This window comes from Etheostoma spectabile, chromosome 4 (assembly GCF_008692095.1).
Source record: "Etheostoma spectabile isolate EspeVRDwgs_2016 chromosome 4, UIUC_Espe_1.0, whole genome shotgun sequence".
NCBI lineage: Eukaryota > Metazoa > Chordata > Actinopteri > Perciformes > Percidae > Etheostoma > Etheostoma spectabile.
Genome location: NC_045736.1, coordinates 15,682,620 through 15,704,055, shown reverse-complemented (window position 1 = coordinate 15,704,055; position 21,436 = coordinate 15,682,620). Strand labels below are relative to the sequence as shown.

General features: G+C 40.7%; 1 protein-coding gene across 4 annotated transcripts in view; it reads right to left on the bottom strand.

Moving 5' to 3' along the window:
* Nucleotides 1–21,436, bottom strand: part of cacna2d2a (calcium channel, voltage-dependent, alpha 2/delta subunit 2a) — a 145,859-nt gene that overhangs the window by 7,643 nt on the left and 116,780 nt on the right. For 3 of the 4 annotated variants that reach the window (XM_032514824.1, XM_032514826.1, XM_032514827.1), the window contains 20 exons: nucleotides 19,201–19,251; nucleotides 18,762–18,861; nucleotides 17,172–17,333; nucleotides 15,394–15,504; nucleotides 14,424–14,502; nucleotides 11,567–11,616; nucleotides 9,290–9,379; nucleotides 8,735–8,803; nucleotides 8,094–8,168; nucleotides 7,931–8,005; nucleotides 7,717–7,788; nucleotides 7,484–7,555; nucleotides 7,250–7,311; nucleotides 5,266–5,342; nucleotides 4,138–4,152; nucleotides 2,190–2,250; nucleotides 1,174–1,271; nucleotides 636–726; nucleotides 340–402; nucleotides 67–170 (listed from right to left, as the gene is read on the bottom strand). In XM_032514824.1, coding sequence (XP_032370715.1) covers nucleotides 67–170; nucleotides 340–402; nucleotides 636–726; nucleotides 1,174–1,271; nucleotides 2,190–2,250; nucleotides 4,138–4,152; nucleotides 5,266–5,342; nucleotides 7,250–7,311; nucleotides 7,484–7,555; nucleotides 7,717–7,788; nucleotides 7,931–8,005; nucleotides 8,094–8,168; nucleotides 8,735–8,803; nucleotides 9,290–9,379; nucleotides 11,567–11,616; nucleotides 14,424–14,502; nucleotides 15,394–15,504; nucleotides 17,172–17,333; nucleotides 18,762–18,861; nucleotides 19,201–19,251 — 1,577 coding nt within the window. The remainder of the gene's footprint in view (nucleotides 1–66; nucleotides 171–339; nucleotides 403–635; nucleotides 727–1,173; nucleotides 1,272–2,189; nucleotides 2,251–4,137; nucleotides 4,153–5,265; nucleotides 5,343–7,249; nucleotides 7,312–7,483; nucleotides 7,556–7,716; nucleotides 7,789–7,930; nucleotides 8,006–8,093; nucleotides 8,169–8,734; nucleotides 8,804–9,289; nucleotides 9,380–11,566; nucleotides 11,617–14,423; nucleotides 14,503–15,393; nucleotides 15,505–17,171; nucleotides 17,334–18,761; nucleotides 18,862–19,200; nucleotides 19,252–21,436) is intronic. The other variant, XM_032514825.1, reaches the window with a different exon arrangement.

Below are 21,436 nucleotides of genomic sequence, written 5' to 3'. Positions count from 1 at the left end.
GGCCACTACACATTATGAGGCTTAGTGTGAGATATATAACCCAAGACCGAAAGAAGAATCATTCACCTGTTCGATAAGGTGCTCTGAAGATGTAGCCCTTGTTGTCCAGACTGCGGCGGTAATAGCTGGCATTAAACGGCTCAGGGTCTTCTTCCCAGGTTTCTGCAGCTCTGAGATTTAAGAGCACATTGGACAGGCATTGAACTTGTACATCACTGATGTACAAGCCTCCCACTATACTGTAACATTTGAAGTCTTCACGACTTACTACTTTAAGATACTAAAGTGAGAAACATAACAGATTCACAGACACACAGCCTTGATGAGGAGTGCACTTACTTGTTCGGAAACACTCTTGTTACACCGCCATCTGTTGCAGCAAACACGGCCAGAAAGCCATATCTAGACGTCAGGATGGAGAAAAGAGACCAAAATCAAATCATTTTTTTATCATAATTATATTATATTATTATTTTATATTATAATTAATTTTTGGGGGCATTTTTAGGCCTTGATTGACAGGACAGCTTAAGAAAGGAAAGGGGAGAGAACTGAGCTATCCTGGTGCCCACCAAAATCACATCTAAATCTTATTCAGAGTCAAATCTAAAAAAAAGTTCCCTAATAATACTCACGTATTCAAGTCTTTATTCTTCCACACTTTCTCAACCAGCTGCCTAATGATGCCGGTGTCCAGAATCAGGTTATGGAGAAGCAAATTGTCACCTAAACATGTTTAGGTAGCAATGATCAGAAAAAGGTGCAAACAAACAGAATGTCAGTTATATCCACATCAGATGTAGATTTCTCTTCCTGAACACATCTAAAACTCGCCAAGTTGACTTTTGGTCAAAATTGAACCAAACATAAACACTTACGATTGTAGTGAATATGAACACAATGTTTCCCCCCCCCCCAAATTTGTCAGTTTCACCAATTTCCAGCCAAGTAAATCCACAAAACTCAACCTGTCTCTGTGCAAGTGTGGGTTTGACATTTTCCTTTGACTAAACAGACAATACTTAGCAATGGGATTAATTTATGGTTGGTTTTGGTCTTATCAAATGGATTTTATTTGAATTTGTTTAACAAAAACATAAATTTGCCGGTCTTAAGTCAATTTTGAATAAGTTAATTTAAAATCAGTGTGAGTGGAAAAGAAATTAAACTTACATTGTTTGGAGTCTGGTGTCACCTTCTCCATGAGGGCAATGAAGTTTAGCAGGAACTCAGTGTTGTTGTTGGACAGTTCTAGATCATTGCAGTACTCCCTGAGGAACAGACAAGGCATTTTAACTCAGAGAAAGAAGTGTAATATTTACACTCTTGCCTGCCTGTCCTTAACAGAGGGACACTCAACACAAAGTGGGGATGTATGAAGCTGTATACATGCGTGTCTTGAAAGCTTAAATTCCAATATGTTGAGATGGATGTTGATCAAAACAAAATGTGGTTGGGACTGTGACGCATCTCAATGAAGGAGTGATTTCTATCAGTGTATTTCAGAATTCAGGTTGCAGCTGGAGGCCATGAGGGTTTGATAACAAAACAGCACATGCAAAGATTACTGTAGCTTTTGTTGTCCAATATCCATTTTTCCAAACCAACAACCCCTAATTGTAAATGGGTAATACAAACATACACCACCACAGTAGCAGCAGGCAAAGAAGATTTAATGTGGCTTCAACACTTTGTTGTAATGAGGTTAACTCAGGAAAGAGAATGGCTAAATGCTAAATCAATTCATATTATAAGGTTATGATGGATTAAATATTTTCCTTAAATGTAGTACTTTCAGTTAACACAGTGGTTTTCAAAGTGGGTTCCTGGGACCGCGTTTATGACTATTTTCGGTCAGGGGTTTCATTCACTTTCTGTATTAAAACATAAGTGATAAATCATAAAACCTGAGATTGGTGTTTGTGGTCTAATTTGTGTCAGTTTAGGGGTCCTTGACGTGAAAAAGTTTTGGAACCACTGAGTTAACACACCATTCAAAATGAAAAATTAATAAATGAAACACAGCCACTTCCACACAGTGCAACTCGACACCACAAAAGGAGTATTTCAAAAAAGCAGATGATAGATAAAAAAAAGGCTGAACATGGAGCCGAAACAACAGTGCATCGAAAGACAAGACCAAACACTGATGACCGTCAACGACACCAAGCATTCACACACAGGGCTACCTGGGAGCAATGAATACATGTCCTTCAGACTCAAAACTGTTTGGCAGCAGTGATTCAAAATCTGCAACAGAAAGGGGAAGATTATCGGGGAAGAGCAGTGGGCAGGGCAGTCGGGAGTTGTGGGTCAACAGCAGCTGATCTTCAGAGTTGCAGGGACGCATAAGGGGGTTTACCATAGCAACAGTGAGGTATCATGGGAACATTAGCGTTAGCCAAGATGGTGCCAAAAATAGAACCTGACTCTCAATGGTCGACTTCTTAAGTTTCACAAACACTCACACCTTCTTTTTCTTTTTCACTTTGTCAACAGACATTTCAGATTGATTTGGTTTCAGTCTAGAATATTTTGGATGTCTGAGAACTGACTTGCAAGACGTGATGAGTTGGGAAGCAAGTTCTCACACAGATTATCCACAATGAGTGCTTTTAAGAGCAGGCAGGCATCAACATGGCCAACTATTGCAGGGGAGGTGGGTGAAGGTCCTGATGGAAGTGGTCACCCCTCAGACTGGCAGGGCAGAGGGCTCAGAGAGACACATAATCAGAGGATATGCATTGCATTGTGAAGGGCATGTCAAAGGGCAACTTCATTTCATCTATCACAGACAAAACAGCACAAAATATGAACCATCATTAAAGCCTTAACAAGTGAATCCAACATGTTCTTTTCTCATTATGTCAAGACCTGTAACTATGTACAGCAGAGGAATGAAATTTTAGAGCTAAAATAGAGTGCCCAGGTAGTTTTCCGCCCACAATGCCGTGCACATCCGGGGTCAGGTTTACTGAGGAAGTGCTGGGCGGTGCCACTGGCAGTCTGAGGGGGGAGAAGGGAGGGAGACAAGCTGATGGAGACAGGGAGTACAGAGGGACGACACAGGAGTCAGGCGCTGCGCCGAACGGCACCCTAACACCTGACAACATAGAAGGACCTGGGTGGGCAGGACCGGGCTCAGCCCTGAAGGGTCAGTCTGCAGGCTGCGACATCTCCAGCTACAGATGAGATACTGCGGCAGCTAACAAACATTAAATACGTGTTTTTTTATATATGGAGATTAATGAAGTATAGCTACGTTACAGAGATCCCTATTTACTCTACAATAACTAAATGGTGGTACTTACAAATTCTGTGTGTGCGGAGAAATTAGTATAGCTAAGGTGTAGCACTAAAAAAATGAATATTTCAGATTACTATGTTAAGCCTTCTACATTATGAAAATGGCATAGCAAACAATGTTTACAATCTTTTTACTGAACGTAGAGCTCAACATGCTCAAAACTGATCGAGCTGTTGCACTAATAAGAGGGATTTTAGAAAAAAATCGAATTAAAGTCAACACCTGAGCCCTAGTATGAGAATTAGTTAAGACATTTATTAACTAATGACACTGTAAGAAAAAGACAGAAAGAAAGAGAGATAAGAAGGCGACAGAGAAATAGAGAAGGAAAATGAGGAAGAGAGAGAAATCAAAGAAAAAGAAAAAAGTGTATAAGAGACAGAGAGAGAGAAAGGAGGCAGACACAACCCATTTGGAGCTATCCACAGAAGGAAAGGCATTAGGAGGGAGGACAAAAGACAAGTTTTAACAAAGAACACGAATATCTGTCTTCTTTGGGTGCAGTAGGTGTTTTTTATTTGCTTCTGAGCAGCGGATACGTGGGGAGGAGGGTGAGGTTGGGCACCGGAGGAGCCATCGTGAGAGATGTGGGATCTGAGCTGCAGCAAGAGGGTGAGGAGGAGAAGGAAGGATAAAAAGAGGAAGAAGAGGAGGAAAAAAGAGGACGTCCTGGCAAGACGGGCAGGGACAGAGGCAAGCAGGCTTGGACAGGGGAGGGTAGGAGGAGGGGCAGCAGGAAAAGGTAAAGGACGAGAGGTGTGGGAAGGAGGCAGCGGTAGGGGATAGGAAGTAAAAGGAAGGAAACGTGGACCAATATGGAGTATACTTGCCCTTGGTGTATGGCACTGTGTGGATCCATCAGAGAAGGAGTGAGCAAGAAAAGAAACAGGGGTTCGGGTGGGAAGGGGGGGATCACAGACAATATTTTATTCAATTACTGTTTGAATAAAAATATTGTTTTCTTAAAAGTAAGAAACCAATTTAAGTCAAACAAGACAAGAGAGAAAAAGAAATGAAGAGCGAACGTCTTATTTGCAAGAGCAAACGAGGAAACAGAAAACCAACGGAAGAAAGGAAAAGCAAAACTGGGAAATCCAGAAAAAGAAAACATTAAAGACAAAACCAGTAATTGTAAAAAGTAACCATGGTCAAACAATAAAATAAAATAAAATGAAACAGGAAAAGAGGGGTGTAACAGGGCTGGACAAAGAAAGAATGAGAGAGACAACATGTGTCCCCATTCAGACCCACAAAAACCCAAACTCCCACATTAGACGAGCCCTTGTCCCGGGCCGTGTGGGAGTTCATATACTGAATGATTCCAAAGCTGAGAAACATCTCACACAATCTAACAAAAGAAATAATAATAATAAAAACATCACACAGAAAACAGAAAGAAAATCCCCCAAATCATAAAACCCATCATAAAGAGTGAAAAGCATGCATGTTTTCACAGGTTTTCAGAACATCAAATACTTTAAACACAGATGCTTCAGAATCATTACTTGGTGGAGAAGAGGCGAGAGCATTTGGCAAAAAAAATAATAGCACAAAAGTCACCATTATTTTTACCTGAGTAACACAGTAAAACCACAGCTTTCACCTTTCTGTCTGTTCAGTTATTTTTTTCTTCAGCCAGTGTGAAGAAAAAACATCACCATTTTACAGCACAGCATGAAGACAGGAGGGAACAGGGGGCAGTAGAGGAGTCGGGGGACTCAGGTATGATCCTGCCTATCATAGAGCGTAGATTGCGTAGAGAGGGGGGAGAAGAGGGGGGAGTGGGGCAGGCGACTCCGCTCGGACATCCCTATGATGATGTTGGACACCCAGGACAGAGGACTGAATTGTAGCATAAGGTTATTTTTGGGAGAAAGAGAGAGAGAGAAAGAGAGAGAGCGAGAGAGCGTGAGAGAGAGAGAGAGAGTGAAGGATGCTGGGTACAACCGGGTACTTACACTGCACCTGAAGGATCTGGTCACTCAGGTTGGCCTTGATGTGGTTCTCACTATATGTGGGCAGTACCAACCCTAGACTGCAGGTAACAAGGCAGACGCAGAAAATCAGAAAGACGTTATGACTGCACATATAAACTCTCCAACATACATGAACCCAAACGTAACATTACTATTTCAATATGATGTCAGGGAGGGATCATCCTTAAATGTACCCTGGGAAGTTTTTGACAATTGGTAGTGCAAGGGAGCAATGTTTTTATTATCCCTGCTTTGCTAGTATGTGCTAACACTCACACAAGAATGCACACATGCAAATGTGGTGACACAAAACACATTCCCGCCAGTAGTTTCATACTCCTCCGCCAGGTTTTTACTTGGTCAGGTTCTGTCAGGTGGCAGTAATGTACATCAAGAAAAAACTGTGAAGAAGAAAACTGCTAGCTGGTAAACATGGATTTAAACAATGCAGGTTTCAAAAAGTAGAAAAACTTTCCAAATATTTTATGAGGATGGACAATAATTAATAATTAACCAACTCTGTTAGACCTCAAATGAAGCAATGAATGGAAACATAAGTTTGTTAACAAGCTACACTACGAATGGTACCTTTAAGCACTGTATAATCCAATGGGCTATTACTTATGGAGAGAAAGTACGTTTCATTTAGTAGGAAGGAAAGAAAAGCGGAACTGTTAAAAGTTTGTGAAAACTTCATAGGTTATACTTTTTAGATACACCCAACTAGTACAGCATGAAGCCACTAGGCCACTAAGTTTGCAGTAGACTACTGAATGCAGTTCTCCAGGAAGTTCAAGTCTCCAACTCAGAGAATCTTTAAACCGAGTCCAAAATGGACTCAAATCAAACAGTCAGAATATACATCTGGCTGGTCCTCGATGACTCTCTGCTGTGAGAAGCCCTGACTCTTTCAAAGCAAAGCAACAGCGTTTAAAGTGAGTTCACCCTGTACAGTGTCACACATACTTAATATTTGTGACACGCTTCTGATTCAGTTTCTGTCAAGTCAAACTTTAAGGGGGTTCAAATGAAAGAGAAATATCTGTCACACTTTGTAATATGGGATCACTATAGCATCGTAGTTTGACCTACATATGTTTAATGTTGCTAAATATTTTCTCTTCTACCAAAGCCAGAAATTAAAAAGACAAAAAATAGAAATACATGCCTTTTCTGTTGTGCCATACAAAACTAAAATATAAATCAGTAAGAGGATTAATTGGAACAGATGGAAAATCAGGCTGTGACAGTATCAGATTCAGTCTAATCCAAAGCTACAGTCGACTACCTGTACTATAAAGTTTTAAATTTAGTTTTAAAGGAAAAACCAACATCACCAGTTTAATGAAAAAAGTAAGTCCATAGACTCTAGAGTGTAGGATGCATGACAGAGTAGAGCTGTGAATGTCTGGTTCAAACACATGAGGATTGTTAAAAACACTGAAATTTCCCTTTGAGTTGAATGTTAATAGAATTATGTCTGAGAAAGCCTCATATGGACTCAGCCAGGACCAGGCACACTGCCAGTAGATGTAATAAAAACACACATCAGGCATTTATTTGTAGCACTATTGTATATAATAAACTATAATTTGCAAAGTGTTGCCTGGAGGAAATGTCATAACGATGCAACCTCAACAAATGTTCAACCAAGTCTTGAGATGAATAAACTATGCAATTAATTTGTGCTTAAGTGAGAACTGTTGAAGATTTTTTATGAGAGAGAGAGAAAAATACTTAATGGAAATATAGAAGGCAAATGAGCAAGTTGCATTTATTTCAGTTATGTTTAGTCTAATCCAAGTACGTCAGAGTGGCAGCTACAGTGAACAAACACTGCTGCTTGATGAGTAACAGCTGTAAACTGTAAGTCTGAGACTTGTGCCTCAAACTAAATGAATCCAAAGTATCAAAGTTGGACCTCACTCGTAGGTTCAAGTTGATGCATGTTTGATTTCACACTTACCTGTAATCTGTACCATCCACCGGCGTCCATGTATACGTCCGCATGGCCTCATCGATGTACCTCTGTTGACAAAGAGAAATACGTAACACAATCACATCCACAGCACATTTCTCTTCCCATAATTGGAGGGAGACAACAGATCATAAACATACTGAGTCATTCAGGTTCATTACAACAGCATACAGGAAGGCGCTAGTTTGGATCATGATTGAGTCTCATATATTGATGACTTGCCTCATCAACTGACTTAATGAGCGTCTTGATTTTCCTTTGCCCTGATTTGCCATCAATCATCTGTCGACGGATCTGAAGAGAGAAAGAGAGAGATAGAAAGGAAGCGAGCGAGAGATGTGCAGCGTGAGAAGGCATTTAGGTACATACAAGGGAATAACAAAAACAACAAATGAAAAGTATGTTAAACACACAAGCTGATCGCAATGATGTTTTTTCAGAGAGGTTGTTTTTACCTCTTCTTTGTTGCTGTCCTCCAGCTCTGCATCCAGAAAGTCCAGAGTGACGGGCTCCCTGAAGTTAATGATCTGAACAAGAGAGAGAAAGCAGGGGGAAGATAGAGGAGGGGGGTTAACTTCAGTCAGCAGGAAAGAAACGTTCACATTTGGCATCAGAACCAGGCAGACATTAAACTCATTTGATGCGGGGCGATGTTCATAGTGGACCTACTTTGGGCCGCAGGTTGGGATGCAGCAGTACGTAGCCATTCGGGTCAATGGCGTAGGTATAGCCGTTGGCTCCAAGCTGCACATAAACAGAGTGAATGGTGTGATTCAATACACATCAATGTGAAAGAGATATGAGAGTGATATTTAATGTACAACATGCTCACTCTGTATGTAGGAGTCTTTCTTTTGATTTCGTTGATCGCAATATCTACTCCCATGACTCCAAGGATGAGTTGATTCTGTAGGAAGAACATTATACGGCAATCATTAGCATTTTATTCACATTTTATTATTCAGAGCTGTACTGGCATCAGACAATCACAGAGAGCCGGTAGCTGTGCCGTGAGAGTACCCAGAACTTCTCCAAGCAATATTTAAGTTATTACTTTGTGTGCAATCTGATTAGTCCTATCTTAAACTGAGTCGGTTTTCAGCAACATCACTGCTTTAAGCCTATGTGATAAGCTCAGAGTAAATACTTTGGTCATGGATACTGAAAGCTGTTCTTTCTGGATGATAATAGATACTACAGATGGTAGGCTGTGATATCTGTTGTCACCTCAGGGGGGCGGTGTTGCCTAGAAGAGATGCAGCTGGGTGGACGCCATAAAGAGGCAAAATAAAACTTTAAGCCCATCTGCTACTCCAATTCCTGTTTCTGTTTGAATGACCTTATATAGCCTTAACGCCACAAATTACAATAAAAAACATTGTTCTTACATAATGATAAAGGTAAAGGCTCATTAGGATAAAGGATGAGCTGCTAGGTAAAGCTCCATGTCTTGTATTGTAGTGTTGTTTTTACCTGAGAGCTTACGGTATCAACAGTGAAGTTAAAGACCGGCACCGTCCCAGTGATGACAAGGCCCAAACCCTGATAACACACATTAGAAATCCAAATAAAAGTGTTTTGTTACTTTTTAAAAGAACTTTACACGGTGCATAATTGAAAATCCAAACCAATACACACAATAAGCTGCAAATAAATCAGCTGAAATTTAAACTGGAAAAAACCTTTAATGACACAAAGTGAAATTTAATCGATTAAATGTAGAAAAACTACCTGACAGGTGTTGTATTTAAGGATAATAAACTGTGATAACATAATCGTATACTATCCTTTTTATGCTCTCCTAAGACAGTGATACAAAAACCATGCTTTCATTTGGACAAATCTAAGAGGTCATATACTGAATATCTTAGATAAAATCCGCTTATAATTTACACATCAAAAGTAGCAGATGAACTGAATAATTAACATAGAATTAGAACATTTCAAGAATTAGAAATATTTGCAAAATCATTTAAAGGTTACTCAAAGGGGTAACTAAATAAAATGTCTTTTTAAGTTCTCTCTTACCAGAGCATCTTGGTAGACGTTTGTCCACTGCACCTGCTTTGCTTTATTCCCTGCCAGCACCATGGGACGACCCAGGACGTCCAGATACTCCTGCAACAGCAAAACCACACATGCTAGTGTCACCATACAATCCAACAAACGTTTACAGTGCTTGTCATGTAAAGGCGTTAAAAGCAAAGAGCTGGAATAGCCAACGTTCATCTGTCATAAAACTATAAGACCCTGACAGGCCTCCTCTCTGTCACCCCATAAACCAGTGTGCCACCAGCAACAGGATCCTGGTCCTGCCGAGCCATAAAGCCTCCAGTCTTGAGCCACTCAAGGCCATTTCTCATCATTACGAAGGAGCTATTAAAAACACATTAAGGGTGTCAGTGGCACGACATGCAAACAGGCCATTCTCCCAGAGGCTCTACTGTCATGGCCAGCACTGTGAGAATGTCCCACAGCTATTGTGAATAGAGGTGAGGGGTTAAGTCTACTAGTAATACATCATATTCACTATATTCTTCTGTTCTCAAGAGCCACCTCACTCAAGCTGAGATATCTTTTTTGTGAACAACCTATTGATTCTTATCATTTTAGAGATGGTGTGTAATTGGTTAGATTATTAAGTGATTGACCTCATGACATACGATGCAACTGCACAATTTGGAGGGGAAAAAAGCCTGCCGGGGACGGGCCAATTGCACTGAGAGCCTTTTAATGTTTTGTCATTATAAAGACAAGAGGCAGCAACATTATTCTCTATTTATACAGACGGTGTGGACGTCTATTCAACAGTCTGTGAATTATAATGCCAAATGTCTGTTATATGTATCAACACAATATATTTAAATGTAAAAACCGGATCAGTGAAAATGCAGCAGCTCTGTCAGGGTCAAATGTTAATTTCAACATTAGCCGTTTTCACAGGATAACAAATTCACACCCATTTTGCAACAAAAAGGGAAACATTATTGCAGATTTCTGACCCTTGTATCTACCCTCAATACACAAAAGGTGCGCCCTGTATACTGCTATTTCAGTATTATGCTTTTAACCGTTTTTTCATCGCCTGAGCAGTGAGGTGCTGACAGGCGTAACCTATTCTATTATTAGCTCAATAAAAGTCCAGTTTAACGCGCCACAGGGAGATATTCCATCAGGACAATGACAGCCAGACCTTTTCATGGGATATAAGGGAAATTTTCAGCCTAGCGAGAACAATCTAGGAAACATAAAAAGTCAGCAACTGGAGATATGTGATCCAAAGAACTCTATATAGACTCCAGCCCCATCTCCCCGTGTTGATTAAATGATATTGTCTCCCTGGGTACCTTAACAACCACAATTGCAGAGAGTATACTTATTAGTACAGTCTGTCCAAACACAAACATCCTAACTAAAGCCTGGTCTGTTACTGTTGCTTTACTGAAATCTTATACAAAGAAGACAGAATAGATGACATAAGTCACTTTAAACGTCAGTCTTAGATAACTACGCTGAAACACAAAATATAGTGCCATTTATTTTCAAATGGTTTCCACTCTTTCTACATAATCACATGACTCAGGACAGTATGAATGATAATATTTCAGCCATCTATGGTCCATCTGTTATGTGAATGTTGCCATCTTAGTCAGGTGATGTGATGAGTGTGTGATGTTGAAGGGCAGAGTACGATTAAATAATGTGTCTTCTGGGCCCATACAGAGAGCTGTAGTCACCTACCTTCGGAAAACCTATTAGAGTAAGTGGCAGTTCTCAGAATATAAATATGCTGGAGTTAATGGAACAGCTGACAGTATATTCTAGGGCCTGATCACTCACGGGGGTTGAGGGGGGTGGGAGGTAGGAGGGGATGGGGTAAGAGAAAGGAGGGGAGGGGGGTTTGCAGTAGCTCCCCCACCTCCCAGCAACTGAGTCAATTTCTACAGCTGGAATGAGGTGTAGGGCCTCTGGGGGGGTTGTGTTTGTGTAAAAAAAGAGAGAGTGAAAGAAAGAGATCTAAAAGTCTATATCAGTGCCTCCAGAAACATTCTCACATAAAGACCACAAGCCTATTTGTTATCACTCCATCTCCAACAATGTAACTTCCTTTCTGTAGTCATCTAGTTGTGTCGTCCTCTGTCCCTTTGTTATGGAATACTTAAAAGCATATCTGCAATCTGTATAGTTATCATCAAAGCAACCGTGAAGGAAGAATTGACTAGCTTCTCGCTTAAAGTTGTTTGTTTCCTTTTGTGAATTCAAAAAGATGTATTCACAAGCTTGCACACACTTCATATGCTTTACCTGGGTGTTGATTCTGATGGCTCCAATCGATGGAATTTCAAAGTAGTAACCTGAAGATTAAGAAGAGAGATTCAAAACAATATTCCAACAGAAAGCATTGCATCCAGCCTGCGTCATGGTGCCTGCTTTTGTCATGTATTGTCTACATTTCACAGTGTGCACAAAAGCGATCTATTTGTAGATTAGAGACTAATCTCTTCCATGTTATTAGCTACACGTAATGCCATCATCTCCAGCTGATGGTGTTGGGCCAAGCAGGCATGGTACAGCTTGTGGCCATTGACCTCTCTACACTAGTTCTTGTGCTGTAGGATATAACTGTGGAGGCTTATTGGTAATGCTGGGCCCCAGGCACTGCTGTTGCTGATTAGGAATGGAGAAGAGTGACCGACTGGGTCAATAACCACACCGCTCCCCAAGTTATTAAAGCCACGAGTGTTTATACAAAGAGCGGTGAAATGGAGACAGCATCCTCAGAATGTTAAAAGGCTGAGATGACTGTCATTATTTTGATACATTATGCACTGTGCCGCAGTGGTTTGTGTCGATATTTGCCTTATCTGTCTTATTCATTTGCACATTTGAGAATGCTAACAATATGCATATACATCTCTGCACACATAATCTATGGTGTGCACACAAACATGCAGCGCACAGCTATTTGCTATAGTTTTGTTCAGAGCAGTAGTTTTGTTCCAGTGCTTTTGGCAGCTTGCCAGAGAGGTGGCGTCTGTGGGTGTAGGGCAAAGCTCGATGAGAGGTGAAGAGAGGAAAATATAGGCTGGTGCTAAAACGTGAAACTGCATTGAAGATCTCCTCTGTGCTGTGCAGGTTTACAACACATGTCTGCTGTGTGAAGGGCAATTATTAATTTACTAAATAACCTATTTTCTTTATGTAATGCCTCTGCACTATTATAAGTCAATTTTCCTCTAACATCTTCCAAAATTTGGAACTTTTGGAGTGGACCATTTGACTAGGGGATAAAATATATCATATCATATATGTCTTTTTAACTAAATGGTGCTTTTTGCATAATTGTGTTGTAGGGTTAAGAATAATGTACATAGAGTATATACTGTGTCGATTATGAGTATGTAATTTCCTCCAATGTACACCAGCATGCACTACTTTCTATCTTATCAATGTTTTTGCTTAGGCACCATATAAACCGGTTTACCCAAAAAACTTCTAACTCTTTTCACATTATAGATGTGCATCCATAATTTATGGGATATTCTGTTCCAATTTTGGGGTTAGTAACAGCACTTTGGTGGAAGTATTAGGATCACCAATGCAGTATATGGTATTTGCTGCTTTTATCCTCCATTTCACCTTTTTCTTTTTTGAAGATAACCCTCCTTTCTGTTTTGGTTTTTGTTACACTTTGTGAGAGCATGAATAAATGGTTCCATTGTCCCCAGAGTCAAAGAGAGGTTACTTTCTTCTTAATATGGGATTGAAGCTTAAGTGAGACAACAGCTAGCATCTCCAAGTAGCCAAGTTCTGTGTGTTTGCGCTTGTGTGTTACCACTGTTGTATCAAATGTCATGGGTGAAGGGTTAGGGCCTGTAAAACTGTCAGGGAGCTGGCTATGTTGGAGTGAGATACCAAAGAGTAATAAGTACTGAAGATATGAAAGGACAGCTCCATTGAGGCTGGTGTGTCAACATTATTGTCTAATGTTGGCATAGACTTTAGTACCATGGTAATCACTACAGACACAACTAGCAGAGAGCATGTTGGCACAGCGGTGTAATCCTGGACTTTCCCCAGCTTGACAGGGAGATGGCATGGTAATCATCCTGCTACCAGACTCCTCCTGCTAATTAATAACAACTTATGGGGAGATACTTCTAAAGCACTTGGCTCCAATGGCAATAAGCTAATCAGCAGCAGCAGTTAGCCAAAGCTTCATACAGGCAGCTAAAGGCCTCGTAAAGGAGCAGCTTTAGATAAACGATAACACTGAGAAACAATATTAAATCAAGCCACAAAAGAGAGAAAGAGAAGTGTGTCATGGCTAAAAAAAAAAACAATAGTGTTCCAAATTGTCCACAGCAACAGCAATCTGAGTTAGGTTGGGATTAAATGAGCTGAGTCAAGAGGAGATTCATGCAGACAAAAAGCTAACAGGAACAACACCTGAATCATTTGGGTTGTCAGACTGTCTGTCGGAGGCAGAGCAGCCTGTTGTTTGTGGGGTTATTTTAGGGACTGTAGCTGCTTTACATGAGCAAAAAATTTATTCGAACATCACGTGCAGTAAGACAGACACCTGGAAAAATCTTAGTAATGAAGGGTTTGCAATGGGGCAGGTGGGTTTTAATATTTAATTTTATTTTATTGATATTTATCCAAAATCAGTGAAAGAATAACTTAAAACCAAGCTAAAAAGCAGTGTGTTGCTGCCCGTTGTGATGGCACAAGATCCAGCTTTTTAATCTACACTCTTGAGCAGACTACACCTGTGTTGTTGTGTACTGCTGGGTTGTCCTCAAGAACAAATGCAACACATTCATTCATAGTTATGTGTTAAGACTGGCTGGGCTTTGAATTTTCCACTGGCAGAATGGCTTGACTTGAGATAATGCCATTCACCAGAGAATAGCACAAATGCATTTGTTATGGTTTATCATTTAATATCTATTTTTTTGAGTGTATTTCCCTTAACTGTATTGCTCAGTGGTATCCAATGGATGTTGAGTATGACGGGAAAATGTGTGCACCTATAAAATCAACATCCGGAGCAACGCGGGCACAAGGACCCACCAAGCCTGCACCAAAACATATTTGTCTTTTTAATTTGACACACAGTACAAACCTATGCTTTTAACAAAAAATCTTGTCCACTTACCTTTATTGGCACAAGCTATCCACTGCAAAGGGGTGACATCATAATTATGCTGGCCAACAGAGAAGGTGAACACACGGACCTGGATGGAAAAGACAAATGGAGAGATACCGAGGACAAAAAAAGACAAAACCATATGACGTCAATGCCAGAAAAGAAAAAAAAAAAACTTCTTGCAGAGGCAGCTAATAGAGCAAAACAATTCAATTTTATTTTATTACAACCCAATATCACAAATCACAAATTTGCCCAAAAGGGCTTTACAATCTGTACAAGAAAGGACAACAAAACAATACCACAAAAACCTTCTGCTGCGTGGCAATAAGGTCACTGTCATGTGACAACTACTAGGCAAAAATCTTGAGTATGATTAGATTAGCCTCCCAGTCAACTCACACAAGTGTCTCTAATACAAGGCTGCAGTGAGAGAGTTGCAAGACTGGGACAAAGACAGAAACAAGAATATCTATTAGCTGTAATTGTATAGGCCCTGATGATAAAGTGGCTAATTAGTTAGCAGGTCAGAGCTGTTAACACCAGCAGCAAAACAACAAAGGAGACAGAAGAGTAAAGAGAGAAAGAAAGAAACACAGAGAGAGAGAGAGAAAAAAGAGAGAGAGAGAGAGAGAGAGAGAGAGAGAGAGAGGGAGAGAAAGAGAGAGAGAGAGAGAGAGAGAGAAGAAAGAGAGAGAGTTGAAAAAAGGACAAAGAGATGAATCACAGAGGAAAAATCCAGAGTCAAAACAGCCAAAATGGACGTGAAGATAGCTTGGAGAGGACGTTATGTGCACAGATTGGAGTGCTTGGCATGTCTAACAACCTGACTAACACAACTGCCTGTGCAATAATGAGAAAATGTCAGCGGAGACGGCGGGGAAAGAAAAGGGGTCTGCTAAGTTACTGGAAATGCATGATCTCTTAGGCTGGCACAGCAATGCAGATGAATAGAAACAGCCTCATGGGGCAGACTCACTGTTTTGTTCGGCCAGTTGTACTTTTCAAAGATGTCCTGTGCACGATCCTCCCCGCCATCTGTAAACATCATTATCATCTTATTGCAGTTGGCCCTCGGGGCACTGCTCTCCTGTGGCACATGAAGAGAGAAGAAGGAGGAGAGAAGAGCAAAGTAAGAGGTAGGGAGACAGGTTAGAGAATATGCAAGAATCAAAGGGGAAGGTGATCATGCATGTCATTTAAAACAGTGTGGTACTGTTGCAAATATGTCAAAGAAGCAAAAGGGAAATAAATACAATCCAAAATATTTAAAAGGTTGAAAGTGTTACGGATATTTAAATTTTTTTTTTTTATATGATAAAAAAAACGGAGGAAAGTGGACCATTCCTGTATGTTATATGGGAATGTACATTAATCAGACCATTCTTGATCCATCAGCAATCTCTTTGCTCCTTGATTTAAACTTTGTGACAGATCTTTAATACTAAATATATCACACTTTGTATTTTTAGTCATTAATAGTGGACATGATTTTAGCTTCCAGGATTAGATCTAGACTTTTACCTTCATAAGACCATTTTTTTTCTCAAAAAAATCAACAAAGTGCCTATTTAGATGTAAAGCATGGCTAACAATGCCCTGTATATAGGATTTTATCTTTTTATTTTCTGTCACTGTGGATTTGTGTTTTTCATTTAGGACTGAAGTTAAACATGGACCATTTCCAATGCAGGTTGAAGAGTTTATTGTCTTTACTGAAATCCTGGAAATTCTAGTGATAAGAATTACCATAGTGTTTAGAGTAGTATACTAATGCATAATGTAAAGAGCAGATAGAAAACAGTGCTTTATACTGGAAATGTAAGGTTAAATTATGAATTGTTGTCCACATCATCATTTTCACATATTTTATTGCAATTAACCCATCAAAGCTTTTACACATTTCCTATTTGCTTCCTTTCTCTTGTTATTTTAAGATTTCATTTGAAGTATACAACGTTACTCAAGCGTTAAATTTGATTTCAGCACTATATGCTCATAGCCAGGCACCAATTTTTCAGCTTTGATACAAACTCCCCCTGCCTGCCTGCACTGCAGCTGCCATTGATATGCAGGCCAGTGGAATGTCAATCTCACAAGATTCTAATAATGATAAATAATATTGCTACAATTACATATTTCTATTGTGCTGGTGCCACCAATCACAGGAGTGAGTCTGCCGCGGACAGCGATTAAACAGGCCTTTTTATTTCTCATTCTGCTGGCAAGGCAAGGTGGGGAGGGGGCAGCTGGCACTTGGCTCTAAGCCTCCAAGCCCACCAGAGGAATATAAAGTGTCTGTGGCTGATCTCCTCTGGGCTGCGCTCATCAATCATTTCATCAGAGCCCATTAGGGTGGCAGCCTCTTAAAATACACAGCAGCATACGGAGCTGAGGCAGCACCTGTGTCGAGAGCACGTGGAGTTCTGCTGCTGAAACACCTCACCGTGGTGCTGGCTGTTGCAAACCTGAGCGTCACTCCATCGCAACAGCGGTTGTTATCAGACCTACATTCGACAATGACAGAACTCTGGATATGTCTTATACAAAACCTGCACCACTCACTGTCAGCACTGTTTTATCACTGCTAATTCAGTTGTATTAACTGGATTTGACAGGATATATAATAACATGCTGGAGCTTCAGTACATAGTTCTAGCACGTTTTTGACGACTTTCTGGAGGCACACAATTCTTCCGCCGCAGGCAAACATCCAACCTTGGATTGCCCTTCTCTGAAAGGCTTGTTGGCTCTTACATTAAGAAGCTGTTCGAAGGCAAATGTGAAGCCAGACTTGTAATCTGTGGTTCCTTTGGCTTGCATATGCATGACGGCTTCCTTGAAGATCTTCTTGTTCCGAACATTGGCTTGGACCAAAGTCCTGAAGCACGGAACAACGGCATCGGCTTTCTCATTGAACTAGAAGGGGAAATGCAAACACGCACATGAATATATGTATACTTGCTTTTCCGGACAAAAATACAAAATAACCATGAATTAAAATGTTCGTCCAACAATTGTGAGACTGTGTCTCTCTGTATGTTTATGTGTGCATAGTTCATGGTGGTAGGATGCAAATGTGGATGTGTGCAGATGTACGCTGCCCTGCTACTCTCCGGCTGGCAGTAAACACTGGTAATTACAACTTCCACACAAAGAACAGGTGCACCTGAAACGCCAGTGCAAACCACTAAACAGAAACCCAGCCAAGGTAATATCATGTGTCTCATCTCATCCACCATATTAACCTAAAACTGCGTGTGCAGGTTGTGTGATGTCTGGGTGTGCACGTGGCGTATATTCTCAACTTGTGTGCAGTGTCTATGCGTGATTACAATATTAGCAGCAATGTCTGTAATAGCAGGTTTCAAACGGTGTTTCTTTTTGAAGGTCAGCTTTAAAATCTACTGACATTTTCAGGACAGATTGATGTAAAACGTTGTGCGAGAAAAGCTGACATTTCTCATGGCTTGGAAACACGCTAAAGTCTTCAGAGCCACATATTAAACTTCCATCATTGTGTCATTTGTTAATATCACATCTATTATGTCTTAAAATGTTAGGAAATACAGTAGTTGTGAAACAAGCTGAACAATAAAGAATCTTGGCTAAATCTACTATCTATAATGAATAAAAAATAAGTCCTATGAAAAAAAGTCTGTATTATTGTAACAAATTATATCACCATTTAAAAAGTGAGGCCACAGTTTGTTATAAAGAAGTATGTAGACACCAGACATGGTATTTGATGATTATTTTCATCAACATTATTTTTGATGATTTTTGGTTTTAATGTCTTTTGTGTTTGCAAATAATTCACAGCAAGCTTTTGTAAGCCCTTACTTTCTTTATAGGGGTGAAAATCAGATGCGCTCCCACCCAGATTACCATGCTCATTTCTTGCTTTTATAGCTGGGATTTACAGGCATACAGTGGCTAAGAGCAATGGATTAAGAAGGATTACTGAGGGAAGTCTCCAAACAGAGCCACCACACCGAGCATGTGGATGTGTTTGTGTGTGTGTTATCTGTCCTGCAATATAGGATGAAGTTAATGTTTCCCTCAACATTAGTCCTAATGGAAAACTTGGTAATCAGCAGAGATGGAAAGGAAGAGACAGGCACAATCCCACACGGACAACAGTGGTGCAGGAAAAGTAAATACACTATAATGAGGGAAGTGTAGTGTTTTCACTGCAAGCAACAATTGGGAGCAGTAGGAACACTGTGTGCTATTCACTGTTTGATTACCAGCTGCATAATGAATACATCAAATATTTGTGTTATTGGTGCTTTCAGGGTTGATTTGTATTATTAATTGCAAACCAGGATGCATGCTTCTGCTTACCCTGGCCACATTCACATAGTCGTCGTCTGATAGAGTGTCCAGCATCTCCACTACCGAGGTTTTCATCAGTTTCAGAGTGAGTCCGCTGACACTTCCACTCCTGCAGAGAAGACGCCATGAGGCACTTAGAAACTCAGTTATACTAGACAAGCCCTAATTCTGCAGTGTTTTCTAACTTGTGACGGACTGGTTTAACCGTTTTGTCCTCCCACTAGACCTTTTATGTTTAGGCACACATTCAAAATCCCATCTGTAAGTTTTAGATGGTGATGTAGTACAATGGCAAGTGGACTTCAATTAAAGTGAGAAAATGAGCAGCGTTCGCCCTCCTCTAACTTTAGGCTTTCCTCAGACCAACAGGTGGCACTAGAGCCCTTTGAGGAGACATCGACTGTTAAAAGAGGAGGCAGTGAGAGAAACTGAAGAGTTAGGTACTCACACATCCACAATGATGACCATGTCCTTTGGAGACGATGCACCTTGGATATACCTGTACAAAAGACATACAAGAATGGACTTTAATTTGTTCCCATAATCTTTGAGAATTGTACTAAAGAAAGGATCCAAAGTCATAATGAGCTGAGCCATGATAATATTGAACGACCACGGCTGAGCCCACTTAAGCTACAGAATACTGAAAAGGCTTATGTGCTTAGAAGAGTTAATAAGTTGTGTTATATACTTCAGTGTTGGCTACAGCTACTGTCGGCTGACTTCAACAGAGATACTCCTCTTTACCGAATAACAATGCCTACTTTAAATAATTACTGCATAAGCCAAAGCAATTGCTAGTTTATGGACTAAGTATATAATAGCACATTCACTAAAAGTGGCCTGGACGGAGCTGTGCAACCTCCGAAGCACACAAGTAGTAGCGAGTCTAAAAGCAACAAAACCTGACATCTTGTGTCTAAACAGATTCCATTGTACCAATTACTATTTTTTAGAAGGGCTTGTGTTTACCCAGGTTTTTAATCCATTTTAGATAGTACCATTTTGCTAAATAATTATTTAGGATCAAGCTTAAATTAGATAGTTTCCTCTTTCTTTAAAAAAATGTGATATCATATATCAGTTACAGGCCACAATACACTGTGCCGGGGACCTGTTGATGTTGTTGGGGTCTCTTAATTTCAGGTGAAGTTTAATTAAAATCATTGCTTAACTGCCACGTTGTCTTAGTGAATTAATCCGCTTTACACTGCTTTACTTGATTGCTTAGGATACTGACAATATATGTCAAAAAAAAAACATTGCTGTAATTATTTAAAGACAAAAAAATGGGGGAATAAAATTTAAACAAACCATTTTTTTCAGTCACGGTATGGTGACTCATAGAGTGTAATATGCTTTATATTTAATCACTTGAAATTTATATAAACTTGTCAAGGAGCAGCTTTAGTGGTGTTGACCTGTGCTGTGGAGAGCCTGTGCTGTCAGTGAAAGAAGATAGCTGATGTTCTGCTTTTGTGATGACTCATCAGTTGGGCGTCAAACACATTATTTACTCTGGCAGTCCCTTTGTTAGGGGGAGGCACAAGCTGTTTAAAACCATAATGCTTCTGCTGCAATGCAACTCCTAAAATAGGGGTGTTATGGGTGTGTGTCAGCCACAGCACAGCATAGGCCCATAACGCACAGACGGAACTGGACAAGCAAGGCCAGACAACTTGTGTCCTGGAAGAGACACATATATAACATCTGTCCACGGTTGATAGGGGATGACATACAGAGGGAAATCCAAAATTCCCTCATTCTGTTCCAATGGCAATTAAATTCACATTTACCCCTGATACAGAGAGAGCTGAGATTGATGGACATTGTAGACTTTTCTATGGCACGCTGGGAAGGGGGAGGAGGGCTTAAAATGGGAGTACTAGTTTGACATTCTGAGGAGTGAGCAGGCAAGCAGTTAGCAACCGTCTTAGGCAGAGGCAGAGTAATCATCAGGGGTCTCTTTCTGCTGATTATCAGCCGTTCCGCTGAGTGTGGAGAGAAGCCAGCTGCCTGTGGGCCAGTGAGGCTCTTTTCTAATGCTCGGCCAAGCTGATATGGAGGTAGAGCAACAAAGCCCTGGTAGGATTCGCCCCTGCTCCCACAAATCTCACTGCTCCCACTCACTGGCAGGAACCACTCCAACCTGCAGCATGACCCCCGACCCGTGTTGAAGTGACGTCCCTCAGCATACTGCCTGGGCTGCACACATTCGGTTTTTCAGACGCAACCTGGGCCCTACTCTGCTGAAAAGCTGCCTGAAACCCCCCAGATGGAACAGAGCCTCGACACCAGCACTGCCTACCAAGAGGTTGATTAACTGAGCATGCCCAAAGTGAACATGGAGTGTGTGTGTGTGTGTGTAAGAGAGAGAGAGAGAGAGAGAGAGAGAGAGAGAGAGAGAGAGAGAGAGAGAGAGAGAGGGGAGGGGGGGGCAGGGGAGAATCTAATTATTTTCAATAATAAAGAATGCCACATCAAAGGTAGAACTTTTTCAGCTCTCCATAACTGTGTGGCGTATGAAATCAGGTCTGGAACCATGAGGCATGCGGGCATGCATGACTTTTATCAATTTAATTACTGAAATCTTAATTTAAGGGAGTGAGAGGGGTGGGGGTGGGCGGCGGGAGGGGGCTGAGACTCCACACAGTGGCGGATGGGGTTTGTGAAAGAGATCGTTG